Source organism: Hypomesus transpacificus, unplaced genomic scaffold (assembly GCF_021917145.1).
Source record: "Hypomesus transpacificus isolate Combined female unplaced genomic scaffold, fHypTra1 scaffold_313, whole genome shotgun sequence".
In the NCBI taxonomy this organism is placed as follows: Eukaryota; Metazoa; Chordata; class Actinopteri; order Osmeriformes; family Osmeridae; genus Hypomesus; species Hypomesus transpacificus.
Genome location: NW_025813841.1, coordinates 49898 through 65347, shown reverse-complemented (window position 1 = coordinate 65347; position 15450 = coordinate 49898). Strand labels below are relative to the sequence as shown.

Sequence of the window (15450 nt, the reverse complement as noted above, 5' to 3'; positions counted from 1 at the left end):
CAATGTGAGAAAAGCTGCTTCCGCTATCTATGTATGCAAAGCACAGTGAAAGTAGGTGTTTGTTGACTTTCGAGGGCGGTCCGGTTATAGCTGAACTGACTGCTGTGCTACATGCTAAATACATGATTAATTCTAAAATACGTGGTACAGATAGAGCGTTAAGGTTTATGATATTAGCAGGTCTACATAAAACTCAAGACTTGGTCATGGGCAAGCCATGCACACACGAACACTAGAAAGTACAAAACATTCAATGTTTGTAGGCTACATTGTTATGTAATGTATAGCTATCATATAATTATTAGGGTTGTCAAAATTAATGCGTTAATAACGCGTTAACGCTCAAACGCAACAAAACTAATAGTGCCGTTAACGCAGGTTTCTTTTTGACCCTGGGAATCACTTGTTGTCACATGACTTCAACTGCCGACGGTAGATGAATGATGGAGAGAGAGCTTTTAGATGGAAGTTGCGAGACGGCTCGGTTGACAAAACTAAGGCTGTGTATACTGATTGTCTGGCTGAGTTTAGTTATCACCGAAGTACTTCCAGCCAAAACTATCACATCATGCAAGCAATTAAAGCACACAGCTAGCAGTTAGCGTTAGCTGTAGCAGCAGGAGCGTTTGCTCCGGTAACATAAAGCAGATAACACTGGCAAAAGAAGCGAGCAGCTGACTGGGTTCAACAAAATAGAAACGGTAGGCCTATTGTTCAATATTAAGGTCAATCTGTGGTTGCTCAGTGGTTCCCAACCCTGGTCCTCCGGGCACCCCTGTCCCGCATGTTTTAGATGTTTCCCTGCTCCAACACACCTGAAGCAGGCTTCTGCAGAGCAGGATGACAACCCATTCATTTGAATCAGGTGTGGCAGCACCTGTCCCCAACCCCCTCAAACTTTTTTTGCTAACTTTCTATGGAAAATATTTTTAGGCCTACTTTGTTACTTCCCATCTCTGCATACACCCGATAGTATATGTATTTGAATACAATAACACCAAAAATTGTATGTGTGGTTTCTGGAAACCTGATTGTATGATAGTAAAATACTGAAATCATCTCCATCTATCCTGCTCAGTCTTTTATTGAGCCTAACATGATCTTTATTTAAAAAAAAGATGTTTCAACAGAACAGCATACAGAGCTGCTGTGCCAAGTTCATTAGTTCAAGTGTATTAGGTCATTAGACCATTTCAACCATCACTAAATCACCTTCAAACACACTGAGATAAGTTACTTCCCTAAAAAGACCAAATAAATACATAAACAGGTCAAATAATAAATATATACATACATAAATAGTCATATAAAAAGATAACCCTTTATCCCTGGTTCCAGTAGGGGCAACCCATGCTGTGGAGAGAGAGAGAAAGAGGGAGAGGTATAGAGAGATCTCTGATCCAGTCTACAAGACCTAATTACCTTTTTACCTTTAACCCCTAGTGAAGCAGGATATAACCTTCTAGAAGATTCTGAGTTCCTGAGCCAGGTACACCCTCCTAGCTGGCCTGCTCCTACTCTTCTGAGAACTACATATCCCAGCAGGCTGCAGGACAGGTAGACAGTAAGTCAATGCAGCCTTCCTCCTTTACTGTAGATCAGACCCCAGGGGGAGGAGTCTAGGGCAGAACAGACAGACCTCCCCCTCCTTCTGTTAGCAGGCTTCTGATTGGCTGGACCACCCCTTAGAGGGTCCAGGGAGGCAGCTGGTTGGCTGTCCTAGGAGGTTGGCGGGTCCATGATGTTGAGTTTGTGGAGCACGGTGGTGTTGACTCTCTGGAACAGCCACTTCTGGGTCTGGGAGGAGGGGTCACAGGGCCGGAGGAAAATCCTCCTGTCTGCTGGAGAGCTGTCCATACAGCCACTGCTCACTCTATGGAACAGGGACAGGTCCTACACACACAGGAACAGAACAGGAGTGTGTGTGTGAGTGTGTGTGTACCTGTGTGAGAGTGTGTATGATGGTGTGAGCGGTTGTTTACCTGTGTGAGTGTATGTGAGCATGTGTGTGTGTACCTGTCTGTAGCTCCAGTGCTGGTTGCCCTTCATGCCGTGGCAGTCATACAGAGTGACAGGGCTGGTCTGAGACACAGCGTCCAGACACAGCTTCCTGCTGTGGAGAGGGTCTCCTGGACGGACGTCCTCCCTCCAGCCAAATGTGAAGATCTGAGACGCAGACACACAAGGTGAGCAAAGGGTTAATGCCAGGTCGTGTCATGTTCACTTGTGTCCAGGTGCGTCCAGGTATGTCCAGGCGTGTCAGGTTGGGTCCTACCTGCTCGTGGGCCCAGGTGCGCTCTTCCCCCTCCTTCAGACAGGTGTCCAGTCTCACCTCAGCTCCTGTAGAGCCATGCTTAGCATCTACACACAGGCCTGATGCTGCACTGCGGATCTACACACACACAGAGGGGTCAGGAATGAGAGGTGTGTGGAAGATATGTATGTGTAGAATGTGTACTGCCCCCCCCCCCCCCCCCCGCGCGCGCGCGCTGACAATCTCTGATCATTTACACAGAAACTTCCATGTCTACTAGAGAAGATGAATGTGTGTGAGAGTGAGAGGGTGAGTGTATGTGTGAGTATGTGAGCATGTGTGTGTGTGGGAGTGAGTGTCTGAGAGAGAGAGAGTGTGTGTGTGAATGAGTGTGTGACTGTGAGTGTTAGAGAGTATGTGTGTGTGTGTGTGTACCTCTCCCCAGGCAGCAGCAGCTGGTTCTACAGGGGGGTAGTACCGAGGAAGGTCCCAGGCCACCGTGTTCATGTACCACCTAAAGCCCTTACAGCCAAGCTGCTTCCTCCTGGCCTTCTGATTGGTCAGATCCCCAGTGGAGAGGGTGGCGGTACTCGGGCCGCCGCTGGTAGATGAACTCTGTGTACTCATCCATCCACGTCTCTGCTACACGCTTCAGGTTCTGGAAGGAGAGGGGGAGGAGAGAGAGGGGTGATAGGAGGGAGAGTGAGGAGAGTGAGGGCAAGGAGAGAGGGTAGAGAGAGAGAGAGGGAGAAGAGAGGGAGGAGAGAGGGGTGAAATGAGGGAGAGTGAGGAGAGGGAGGAGAAAGGGAGGAGAGAGAGGGAGGAGAGAGAGGGAGGGAGAAGAGAGAGACAGAAGAGAGATACAGAAGAGAGAGACAGAGGAGAGAGAGAGGCGAGAGGGGTGAAAGGAAGGAGACGGTTAAATACAACTTAATGAGTCAATAGTTGGTTGGTTGGTTGGTTAGTTACTAGTTGTGTTTGGTAAGTGAGCTCACTCTGGCCAGGCTGGTTCCTGTTGGGACCTTATATGGAACGTACTTCCTGTAGATGTGTCCCACTCTGGAGCAGGGGACGTCGTACATGCTCCCTCCGCACATCCAGACCTGCAGGTGCACACACACAGATGCAGGCGCACACACTTACATGAGTTACTTTCAGACATGGTACGTGTGTATGTGCCCAGGCCTTCACAGCCCTCAGTCTCAGCTCCACAGGGTGCCGATCTGAAAGGCTGAAGGGGAGGAGAGAAGCGGCGGGAAGAAAGAAGGAAAGAAAGAGAGAAAGGAGGGAAGATAGAAAAAAAGAAAGGCTATTTTCAGAAGCACTGCACCCCCTCTCTCCTCTCCCCTCAAAGGCAGAGTGATAGAGGGAACAGCAGGGAAGAAAGGAGGAGAGGAAGATGTGAGTTCTTCTCATCTGGTGTGGGGGTGGACTCTTCCTCCTCTCCCCCCCTGTCCCTCCTCTCTCCCCCCCTGTCCCTCCTCTGTCCCCCCTGTCCCTCCTCTCTCCCCCCCTGTCCCTACTCTCTCCCCCCCTATCCCTCCTCTGTCCCCCCCTGTCCCTCCTCTCTCCCCCCCTGCCCCTCCTCTCTCCCTCCCTCTCCCTCCTCTCTCCCCCCCTGTCCCTCCTCTGTCCCCCCCGTCCCTCCTATGTCCCCCCCTGTCCCTCCTCTGTCCCCCCCATCCCTCCTCTCTCCCCCCCTGTCCCTCCTCTCTCCCCGCCTGTCCCTCCTCTGTCCCCCCTGTCCCTCCTCTCTCCCCCCCTGTCCCTACTCTCTCCCCCCCTATCCCTCCTCTGTCCCCCCCTGTCCCTCCTCTCTCCCCCCCTGTCCCTCCTCTCTCCCTCCCTCTCCCTCCTCTCTCCCCCCCTGTCCCTCCTCTGTCCCCCCCGTCCCTTCTCTGTCCCCCCCATCCCTCCTCTCTCCCCCCTGTCCCTCCTCTCTCCCTCCCTATCCCTCCTCTGTCCCCCCCTGTCCCTCCTCTCTCCCCCCCTGTCCCTCCTCTCTCCCCCCCTGTCCCTCCTCTCTCCCCCCCTGTCCCTCCTCTGTCCCCCCTGTCCCTCCTCTCTCCCCCCCTGTCCCTACTCTCTCCCCCCCTATCCCTCCTCTGTCCTCCCCTGTCCCTCCTCTCTCCCCCCCTGTCCCTCCTCTCTCCCTCCCTCTCCCTCCTCTCTCCCCCCCTGTCCCTCCTCTCTCCCTCCCTCTCCCTCCTCTCTCCCCCCCTGTCCCTCCTCTGTCCCCCCCGCCCCTCCTATGTCCCCCCCTGTCCCTCCTCTGTCCCCCCCATCCCTCCTCTCTCCCCCCCTGTCCCTCCTCTCTCCCCCCCTGTCCCTCCTCTGTCCCCCCTGTCCCTCCTCTCTCCCCCCCTGTCCCTACTCTCTCCCCCCCTATCCCTCCTCTGTCCCCCCCCTGTCCCTCCTCTCTCCCCCCCTGTCCCTCCTCTCTCCCTCCCTCTCCCTCCTCTCTCCCCCCCTGTCCCTCCTCTGTCCCCCCCTGTCCCTCCTCTGTCCCCCCCCATCCCTCCTCTCTCCCCCCCCTGTCCCTCCTCTGTCCCCCCCCATCCCTCCTCTCTCCCCCCCTGTCCCTCCTCTCTCCCCCCCTATCCCTCCTCTGTCCCCCCCTGTCCCTCCTCTCTCCCCCCCTGTCCCTCCTCTCTCCCTCCCTCTCCCTCCTCTCTCCCCCCCTGTCCCTCCTCTGTCCCCCCCCGTCCCTCCAATGTCCCCCCCTGTCCCTCCTCTCTCCCCCCCTGTCCCTCCTCTGTCCCCCCCATCCCTCCTCTGTCCCCCCCTGTCCCTCCTCTCTCCCCCCCTATCCCTCCTCTGTCCCCCCCTGTCCCTCCTCTCTCCCTCCCTCTCCCTCCTCTCTCCCCCCCCTGTCCCTCATCTGTCCCCCCTGTCCCTCCTCTGTCCCCCCCCGTCCCTCCTCTGTCCCCCCCTGTCCCTCCTCTGTCCCCCCCTGTCCCTCCTCTGTCCCCCCCTGTCCCTCCTCTGTCCCCCCCCTGTCCCTCCTCTCTCCCCCCCCGTCCCTCCTATGTCCCCCCCCGTCCCTCCTCTGTCCCCCCCATCCCTCCTCTCTCCCCCCCTGTCCCTCCTCTCTCCCCCCCTGTCCCTCCTCTCTCCCCCCCCTGTCCCTCCTCTCTCCCTCCCTCTCCCTCCTCTCTCCCCCCCTGTCCCTCCTCTGTCCCCCCCGTCCCTCCTCTCTCCCCCCCCTGTCCCTCCTCTCTCCCCCCCTGTCCCTCCTCTCTCCCCCCCCTATCCCTCCTCTCTCCCCCCCCTGTCCCTCCTCTGTCCCCCCCCGTCCCTCCTATGTCCCCCCCCTGTCCCTCCTCTCTCCCTCCCTCTCCCTCCTCTCTCCCCCCCTGTCCCTCCTCTCTCCCCCCCTGTCCCTCCTCTCTCTCCCCCTGTCCCTCCCCTTCTCTCCTCCACCCTTCCCAGGAGAACACTCTCTACTGCCACTTCACCTCATAACTATTTTTGTTGTTACCATGGTTTCCTGTCAGGGAAGAAAGGGCTACATTCCAATTACAGAATAAACTGAAAAAGAGAAAGAGAGGGAGAACGACACAGAGGGAGACAGAGAGAGAGAGGTAGAGAAGGACCTTTGTTTGATTTTCATGTTTGTTTCACAAATAATATGCCACTATGTAAGCACTTTATTATGACAGAAAAGCAATGAAAAACTGGGAGCAATGGCTCTGGCTTCCTATAAATATCCGTATGACATGCGTGAGGGTGTCTGTGGTGTGTGTGTGGTGTGTGTGCGGGGTGTCTCACCTTGAACGAGATCTCGTACTGCTCTCCCCCCCAGATCTCCAGCCCCGTGTCGTACCCTCCCAGCTCCCAGAACCACTGGCGGTTCACTGCAAACAGACCCCCCGGCCATCACTGGAGACCTGGGGTCAGAGGTCAGAGTGGCTCAGAAACATACACACACATCACACCTATCACATACACATCAAATACAAACTGACCTATCACAGGCATGATACACATCACTACGTTCCAGAGTGTTTATGGAGCCCCAGCCATATAATCACTGTGTTTTCACATTCAAACAGAGCTCAGCTTATAATGTGGTGTGTGTGTGGTGCTAATCTGGTGCTGTTACTCTGCCTCGCCTGCAGGGGGAGACAACACCTCAGAGATCCACACACACCACCACTCGATCACTCACTAACACACTCCCAGGCGTACAGAAAGACAGATAAAGACAGAGTCAGAGAAATAAATAAGAGAGCATAAAAGAAAGAGAGAGAGGGAGCTGCTACTTTATAGATTTACTAAAGTGTTCTTCCTCTGCTTTCTTCTTTGTCTCAAAATAGCTGTATGGACAGCGATGCTAGCTCACACACAACGTGAGCTGAATGACACAGAGAAATTGTGTGTATATGTGTGTAGGTGTGATACTGAGGATGAAACAAGTGCTTGCTGACTTTGTTTTGAACAGAGAGAGGTAGGTAGCAGTTTTTTCTCTCTAACCCCCCCCCCCCCCTCTCTCTCTCTCTCTCTCTCTCTCTCTCCATCTCTCTCTTTCCACCTCTCTCACCCCCCCATCTCTCTCCCCCCCCCATCTCTCTCCCTCAGATCATTTCCTCTGCTCCCAGAGGTGCTGCCAGATGATGACACAGCTAATTTCCATGGTCCTTCCAAATTAATCTTACGTGAGTGACTGTGGGAGTGGCTGTGTGTGTGTGTGTGTGTGTGTGCAAGTATGTGTGGTCTGTCCCTGGTGCTTCCAGCTGGTGAGGACATGTGTGAGACAGTGATAATGGAGACAGTCACAGCTGCTACACAAACACACACACACACCGGGAACAGTAATACACATGCCGGTGCTTTAGGACACATTTAGGCTTAATCTCTCACTAAACACACACACACACACACAGATTTGCCTATGCTCAGCATTTAATTTGAGGTCTTGGTGATGTCATCGCCCTTGAGAGAAGCCGCTACTGACTTGCCTAATTAATAATGCATGAAGACTGACCACAATGTGTGTGTGTCAACATGTGTATGTACGTCAACATGTGTGTGTGTAGGGCTTGTGTGTGTGTACTCATGGGTAGGGCTTGTGTGTGTGTACTCATGGGTAGGGATTGTGTGTGTGTACTCATGGGTAGGGATTGTGTGTGTGTGTGTACTCATGGGTAGGGCTTGTGTGTGTGTACTCATGGGTAGGGCTTGTGTGTGTGTACTCATGGGTAGGGCTTGTGTGTGTGTGTGTGTACTCACGGGTAGGGCTTGTGTGTGTGTGTGTACTCACGGGTAGGGCTTGTGTGTGTGTGTGTGTGTGTGTACTCACGGGTAGGGCTTGTGTGTGTGTACTCACGGGTAGGGCTTGTGTGTGTGTGTGTGTACTCACGGGTAGGGCTTGTGTGTGTGTGTGTACTCACGGGTAGGGCTTGTGTGTGTGTGTGTACTCACGGGTAGGGATTGTGTGTGTGTGTGTGTACTCACGGGTAGGGATTGTGTGTGTGTGTGTGTGTACTCACGGGTAGGGCTTGTGTGTGTGTACTCATGGGTAGGGATTGTGTGTGTGTGTACTCAAGGGTAGGGCTTGTGTGTGTGTGTGTACTCACGGGTAGGGCTTGTGTGTGTGTGTGTACTCACGGGTAGGGCGTGTGTGTGTGTACTCACGGGTAGGGCTTGTGTGTGTGTGTGTACTCACGGGTAGGGCTGGCTGGGGTCTGAGCCCTGCAGCTCAGGAGGTATAGGGATGCGCTTGTAGTACAACTCCCAGTCAAAAGCTCCCCTCATGGCGTCTCCAGCCTGCGCCTCGTAGCCAAAGTGGTTATGGTCTATCACATCGATCATGGGGCACACTATGGTCCTGGAGTTCTGGGCTATCTGGTCTGTCGAGGAGAGGAGGAGAAAAGGACCAAATAGAATAGAAGAAGAGATTTAAAATAATGAGAATGATGATTTCAGATTTGTTTTTTTCATCGCCCCCCGCCTTTTTGTACTCAGGGCAGCTTTTGGTCACCAGACGATTAGAAACAATTACAGCTTCAAACTGGGTCTGCTCCCCCAGGCCTACCTACCCTGCTGTCACTGTCATCCTGCCTGCCCGTGTGCGTGTGACCGCCTGTCATTGTGTGTGTGTGTGAGTGTGTGTGTGTGTGTCCCAGATCTGTAGGACAGAGCCAGTGGAGCAGGGAGAGCTGCTGTCCTCTCAGAGGATGCCCTGCTGGGACGGATCAGCACTGTCCATGGAAAGGACAGGAACGGGGGAGGAGAGAGGGGATGAGGAGAGAGGAGTAGAGGAGGGGGGTGAGAAGAGAGGGGAGGAGAGAGGGGAGGGGGGTGATGAAAGGGGGAAGGAAGAGGAGATGAGGGGATGAGGAGAGAAGGGAGGAGGAGGGGAGGGGATAAGGAGAGAGGAGTAGAGGAGGGGGTGAGGGGAGAGGGGAGGAGAAAGAGGAGATTAGGGAAGGAAGATATGGGGGAGGAGGAGGAGAGGAGGTGATGAAGAGAGGGGGGAGGAGGTAGAATAAATGGGTGGAAGAGATGAGGTCTATCCATTTCTCTCCTTCTCCTCCTCTCCTGCTTCTCCCTCTCTCCAGGTTTTTTGGATATGAGGTTTTTATCTCTGTCTTTAGAGTATGTGTGTGTGTGGTAGTGTATGAGTGTGCATACGTGGTAGTGTATGAGTGTGTGTGTGTGTCTTACCCAGTAGTGGAGGCAGCCAGTTAATGTTGGTCTCACAGTGGGAGTCTAAGAAAGTAAGCACCTCTCCCCTCGCCACGGACGCCCCCAGGAGGCGTGTCCTGATTAGCCCCTCCCTCTTCCTGGTTCTGACAATGCGCACTTTAGGGAACTTGGACATGTAGTCTTCTAGACGGGTCTGCAGGTGCTCTGCGGGGAGAGACGGAGAACAGCAAGGTGAACTGGTGCCACACTGATTCATTTAGTGTGAGGGACACACAGACAGAGGGAGACAGGGAGGAGGAGGGGGAAGGGGGGGGGGGGGGGGGGGGGGTAGACACTATTGTGTTGATACTTATTTCTCTTTTTCATGCCCTCTTTTAGTTTCACTTCCTCCCTAACCTACATCATGCTATTCCCCTGTTCACTTACAGACCAGAGGTAATGTGATTAAACTCACTCTCACACACACACACACACACACATACACACACAAACACACAGGCGTACAGCGTCAAAGTTCCAGTATTATTCTAATCCAAGCGTTAATACCTGCTCCTCTTGCCCTATCAGGGACTAGCAGGCTGCTCTGCTGTTTGTCCCTGATTACACACACATCTAACAGTGTGTGTGTGTGTCATGTGTGTCTGTAAGAACTGGAGCAATTGAGAGAGAGAGATGGTAAAAGAGAGAGAATGAGAGAGAGTGTGAGCGAGAGAGTGTGTGTATGTGTGTCTGTGTCATGTGTGTCTGTAGGAACTGGAGCAATTGGGAGAGAGAGAGAGACAGAGAGAGAGAGAGAAAGAGACAGAGAGAAAGAGAGAGAGACAGAGAGAGAGAGAAAGAGAGAGAGAGAAAGAAAGAGAGAGAGACGGAGAGAGAGACGGAGAGAGAGAGAGACAGAGAGTGAGAGTGAGAGCGAGAGAGAGAGTGTGTGTGTGTTGTCCAGCATTGAGCAATCGATCACTCTGTCCTTTCCCTGCTTGATTAAACAAGGTCATAAATCAATGCTGTGATGTGGGCCTGCCGCGGCAACCAGAGGGAGGAAGTGACAAATAAACTATTCAGGAAGGAACGAGGAAGTAGGAAGTTAAGAGATCCCTGGGGGGGAGTGAGTAGGGGAAGGGGGAGAGAGAAGGGGTGAGAAGAGGGAGTTTGGGGGGAGGAAGCTGACAGACCAGTTATGCTTTGATGTTTACCAAACAGCATTCTGTACTTTTAAACTTCTCTACTTTAGACTATCTCTCTCTCTCTCTCTCTCTCTCTCTCTCTCTCTCTCTCTCTCTCTCTCTCTCTCTGTCTCTCTCTCTTACTCTCCCCCTCCCTTCCTTCCTCTCCTCCACATCCAGGTAGAGAATGTTGAGAGAATTTAGAATGCAGGAAGTTCAAACACTGCTGACCTCATCTGTCTGTCACAAGTTCAAACAGTTTAAACAGCTCAGAAAACAAACGACACACACATACACACACTCATCAAATGATGAATAGCCATCCGTGTTTGTCCAGGTTGGAAGAGGAGAAGAGGGTGATGACGGCCGACAGGCAGGATGAGAGGATTGAAGGAGATGGGGCAGGTGTCATGAGGATGGCCCGAGGACATCCTCTCCATAGCTATTCTTTAATCAGCGCCACATCTAAGCAACATGTGGCCCTCCAGCCAATTACCAGGCTCACTTCAAACCCCTCGTGCTGCAAAGCAACCTGCTGCTCTGTGTGTTGGTGAGAGTGTGCAGGTGTCTGTCTGTGCGGGTGTGTGTGTGTGTGTGACCCCTGCTATTGTCTCAAGGGTAGGATGTGTGAGGTCAACAGAAAATATTATATTTTCCAACAGGGTAAACCGCATAGTGAGATATGGGATACACACAACGCACACTGACAGACACGCACAGCAACTCTGAGCTGTTAATTGGCCTGCAGTTGATCTGGAGCAACAGCAGCAACTGACAAGATCCTGTGGATGTGTGTGTGTGTGTGTGTGTGTGATGTATGGACAAGGGTGTGTCCAGCTGACATGTTGAGGGCGGCAGTTGCTGGTTTAGCGAGACGCATCTTTTGATACATGGTGATCGTTACCAAGGGAACAAAGCCCAGGCCGCTGAAGCTGTATTGATTAGCTGTGCAAGGCGAGGGTGGATGGGAGGATGAGAGGACCGCTGGTAACTGGAGAGATACACAGGAGGGATTCACGACCGAGAGACAGAAGCCAGACTGACACTGGCGAAGGAAATACCAGCCAATGAGAGAGCAGGAAATAACAACCTGGAAGGGGAAGAGGGGAGAGAGAGGAAGAGTAGAAGACCGAGGAGGAAGATGAGGGAGATGAGAAGGAAGCCTCGCTTTGGTGCGAGTTTCACATTGCGCGTCTGAGAGCCGAGATTACATCCAGGTTCTGTATTTCTCAGACACACAACAGTGCTAGCAACCCCCAGGGTGCTGTCTGTCTGGAGGTGGAGGGAGAAGGGAGGGAGAGAGGAGAACAGGAAGGGCTCAGAACAGGGGAGGAGGAGTAGAAAGAGCTGAGGAAGTGGAGGAGTAGGAGGAGACGGAGGACAGGAGGAGAAGGGGGGAGGTGTTGGAGAGTAGGAGGGAAGAGGGAGGAGAATGGATGGGATGGGTGAAAGAGGAATGAAAGGAGGACAAGTATGGAATGTCTGTTCAGGCAACAGCTGTCCTTCAACCCTTTCTCTTTCTCTTTCCCAGTTCTCTCTCTCCCCCTTCCCCCCCCCCCCTCTTTCTCTTTTAGGGGAAGAAGAACAGATCCTTCCTCCACTTCCCCTCCAGAGAAAGTCACCACATAATGACATTTGTTTCCATGCTTCTTCAAAGTGAATTACCCTGCTAGTCTGGCTGCAGAGGTGTGTGGGTTTGTGTCTGTGAGTGTGGGTTTGTCTGTGAGTGAGTGAGTGTATATATGTGTGTAAATGTGTGTTAGTGTGAGGTGTATAATGTATCATTCATATTCTTAAGATATCAGCAGCGGCATTTCACCGGTAAAGTGATAACTGCGTTAGTGGAATTCTAACCTGGTGTGTGTGAGAGTGTGTGTTTGTGACGTGACCATTACCACTGGACAAGTTAGGTTGTATTTGAGTAACAACTTTCCTATATTGGTTCTGATTTGATCATATCAAATAAGCTACTGAGAGGAAGTTCATTTCTCATGTCCGGTTCTATTTTGATTCCCTCTCCTCACCTCTCGTTTCAGTCTCCATCTGCCCTGCCTGTGTGACTGTCTTCCCAGCTCTGATTCATTTCTCCTTACCTCTCGTTATCCCTCCCTCCCCGGTGTCTTTAACCCTCGTCTTCCTGATCGTCTGTGCCAGGGTGTCTTTGAACCATGCATCAGGCGTTCTATCAGTTTTCCTTGTGTCTTCTTCTTCTCCTGGCATTTTGATCCCTCATTTGTTTACCCAAACCTTGCTTTTGTCTTGTCCCTGCTGGATTTGTTTGCCTGGATTATTCCCACTGACTTCCTGTGTATCAAACTTTGCAAGTAAAGACTTTGTTTGTTTTCAAGATTCCCTCTCTGAGTCGTGCGATTGAGTCCTCAAGCCTGTAAGTCCGCCAGTTGTTACAGAGAGAGAAGGATGCAGGGTAGAGATCACACACAGAAGGATTCTATTTCAGTTGAATCCCAAAAGGAATGAAGATGAGTGGAGAAGGTTTGTGTGTGTCAGCTGTCTCTGGAGCGGAGGGGGGGCTTGGAGGGGGGGGGGGGGGGGTAGCAGAGGAGAGAGACAGAGAAGAAAACACAGATGGCTCTAAGACACTTTCTCTCGACCTCTGCCCAGAAAAAAAAGGTCCTTGTTTTTCTCCGCTTGTGGTGTGGTGTGACAGAAAGTGTGTGTGTCGCAGAGAGAGCTGAAGAAAAGTGTCCGTTTTTGGACTGGTCAGTGTCAACAAGACAGTGTTTCCTGTCCCCCTGTGACAGGTGCTGGGTGTCAGAGGGGCCAGGGGAGAGGAGTCTGCTCCTCCATGATAATCACCGTACGGAGAGTGGGGCTGCTGGGGGCGAGAAGCAGCAGGACTATCAAATATTCATCCGACGACCTCTGACCTCTGGCTCACCAGGTGTCAGTCTGCCTGCAGAGGAATACATCTTTAATCCTCCTCAACAGTGCTGCGTGTGCGCGCATGTGTGGAAGAAGGTTAGTGCATGTGTCAGAGTGTGAGTGAAAGTGTGTGTGTGTGTGTTGCCACTCTGTTGGAGCCAGCTAAAAAGCTTCTGCATGTAATTTAATCTCTCCTGGTACAATAGCGTGACTGTCTGAGACTGTGTGTGTGTGTCTAGTCTCTAACGAGCTGAGGTTAATCTATTACAAAGCTAGTCATCATGATGGTGTGTGAAGGAGCCACTGTGTCACATACACACATTCGATCACACACACAAAGTAGATGTTTCGACCACTCTATGCTTCCTGTTACAGAAGGAGAGAGAACTTAGACTGACATCCCTGGCAACCACACTCCAACCAGATTATTACTGATGCAGAGGACACACACTCACTCCCACAGTAGAGTAGCCATGGAGCGTGGCGTAGAAATCACAGTCCTGCAATGTTGAGAGCAGCAACACGCCTGTTGCATTATCGACTCTCTCATTACTGCGCGTGTGTGTGTGTGACTGGCTGGTGTAGGTACCACGGAAACGCGCTTGTAGTTAGAACTGCTCTGTTCTCACTAATGCACCGGGTCCACTGGGACTGTGCACACACACACACACACACGCTCAGCCTTTGCTATTTTATCACACAGACTGCCTCTCCTCACTAAAAGCTTATCAGAGCATTACTAAACACGCCGCTCGCACCTGCGTTAGCTCAGGTAACGCGTCAGCACACGGCAGGTGTTTAACACACACACAATAGGAGGAGAGAGAGCGACACAACTAGGGCGGGACTAATAGAGGTCAGCTGAGAGTGAAGGGGGGGGAGAGAGAGAGATGGGGAGGAAGAGAGAGCATGAGAGAAAGCAAGAGAAAGAGACAGAACTGGAACTAATAGAGGTCAGCTGAGAGAGAGTGGGAGGAGGGGGGGAGAGAGAAAGAGAGGGAGAGAGAGTAAAGGGAGAGATAGGGAGAGAAAGAGAGAGCGACAGAAAGGGAGAGAGAGAGACAGAACTGGGACTAATAGAGGTCAGCCGAGAGAGATGTATTTCAGTAGTGTCCTCACGTACATACAATCATTTTTATTATTTTTTTCAAAATCACTTTTTGTTCTCACACTGTTCCCCCTGTTCTGTTGCTGTAGTAATGATTGCTGCACCAGTAGAGAACCACCAGTGGAGAATCTCCAGGAGAGAAACTGTTTCCAGAAGTGCAACAGGATCTGCTGTCAGAACTTCTCAACTGACCGGCTCTCCTCCCCTGACCCCTAACTCCAGCCTGATGGCTGCCCAATGAGCAGCCTTTCAGAGCTGGGGAGAGACGGGCCACATAGTTACATGACTGCTGAGGCCATTTAGTTTGTGAGGCTGTGTGTGCGTGTGTGTCTGTGTGTGCGTGTGTGTGTGTGTGTGCGTGTGTGTGTGTGTGTGAGTGAGAGCAAGAGATTCAGCATGACAGAGCGTCTGCCAAACCAAAGCCCAGAGGACTATGACCCTCAACTAACACACACAAAGACACACACACACACACCCAGAGGTGTTGCTGTGTTGTCGTAGCGATGTCTCGTTAAGGAGGTGACAGGGGTGCTAATGAATGAGGTCACGTCCTGTCGCTGTACTGTGATCAAGACGAGCGTGGTACAGGGGATTAGCCGGTAATTACACATGGCATGTGTGTGTCTGTGTGTGTGCATGTGTAATACAACTAGCTAAAGAAACTAGCTTTTTATCAGTGAGGAAATAGGCTGCGCATGACATGGGGAGCTGTCATGAACACACACACAAACAGACACACACACACACAGACACGCACAAATGCATAGACACATATGCACTCACACACATGCACACAAGCTCACATGCGCGCACACACACAAACACACACACACAGCCAGCTAGATGAAAGCAGCTTGTGTAGATGCAGAGGTAAACGCAGGCTGTGAAATGGCACACATGCTGCACAGAGATAACTGATCATATTCTCTTCGCTTAAGCTTGGAAGGAGGGAGGGAGGGAGGGAGGGAAGGGGAGGGGAGGGGAGGGGAGGGGAGGGGAGGGGAGGGGAGGGGAGGGGAGGGGAGGGGAGGGAGGTGAAAAGAGAAAGAGTGAGAGAGAATGGGACAGAGAAGGATAAGGAAGGAGAGAGAGGATGGAGACAGCAGAATGCAGTTTTGCACGTTTTTCTAATACTTCTACTAATGGCTGTAAATTGTTCACACACACACACACATCCCTGTCACCCTCTTGGACTGTGTAAAACTGTAACTAAGCAGATTCAGAAGCCATCAGCTCAGGGGATGGAGATAAGATCGCCGTGGATACGCTGATTGTCGTGGATACGCTGACAGGGCATTGTTTTATGGCACTGTGAATTGCTGTGACATTTACTTTCTTTTGTCTTTCCTCAAAATGAAGACATTCCTCCAGGCAGCCCTGTATTCATTCTA

The 15450-nt window shown here is 52.0% G+C and overlaps 1 protein-coding gene across 1 annotated transcript in view; it reads right to left on the bottom strand.

Moving 5' to 3' along the window:
* Positions 1-1326: 1326 nt before the first annotated feature.
* LOC124464179 (polypeptide N-acetylgalactosaminyltransferase-like 6) overlaps positions 1327-15450 on the bottom strand; it is a 55997-nt gene continuing 41873 nt past the window's right edge. Inside the window, 10 exon segments of the mRNA XM_047016126.1 lie at positions 1327-1893; positions 2017-2166; positions 2276-2392; positions 2690-2833; positions 2835-2912; positions 3250-3357; positions 6026-6127; positions 6129-6144; positions 7923-8106; positions 8924-9109. Of these exon segments, the coding sequence (XP_046872082.1) occupies positions 1720-1893; positions 2017-2166; positions 2276-2392; positions 2690-2833; positions 2835-2912; positions 3250-3357; positions 6026-6127; positions 6129-6144; positions 7923-8106; positions 8924-9109 (1259 nt within the window). The 3' untranslated portion in view covers positions 1327-1719.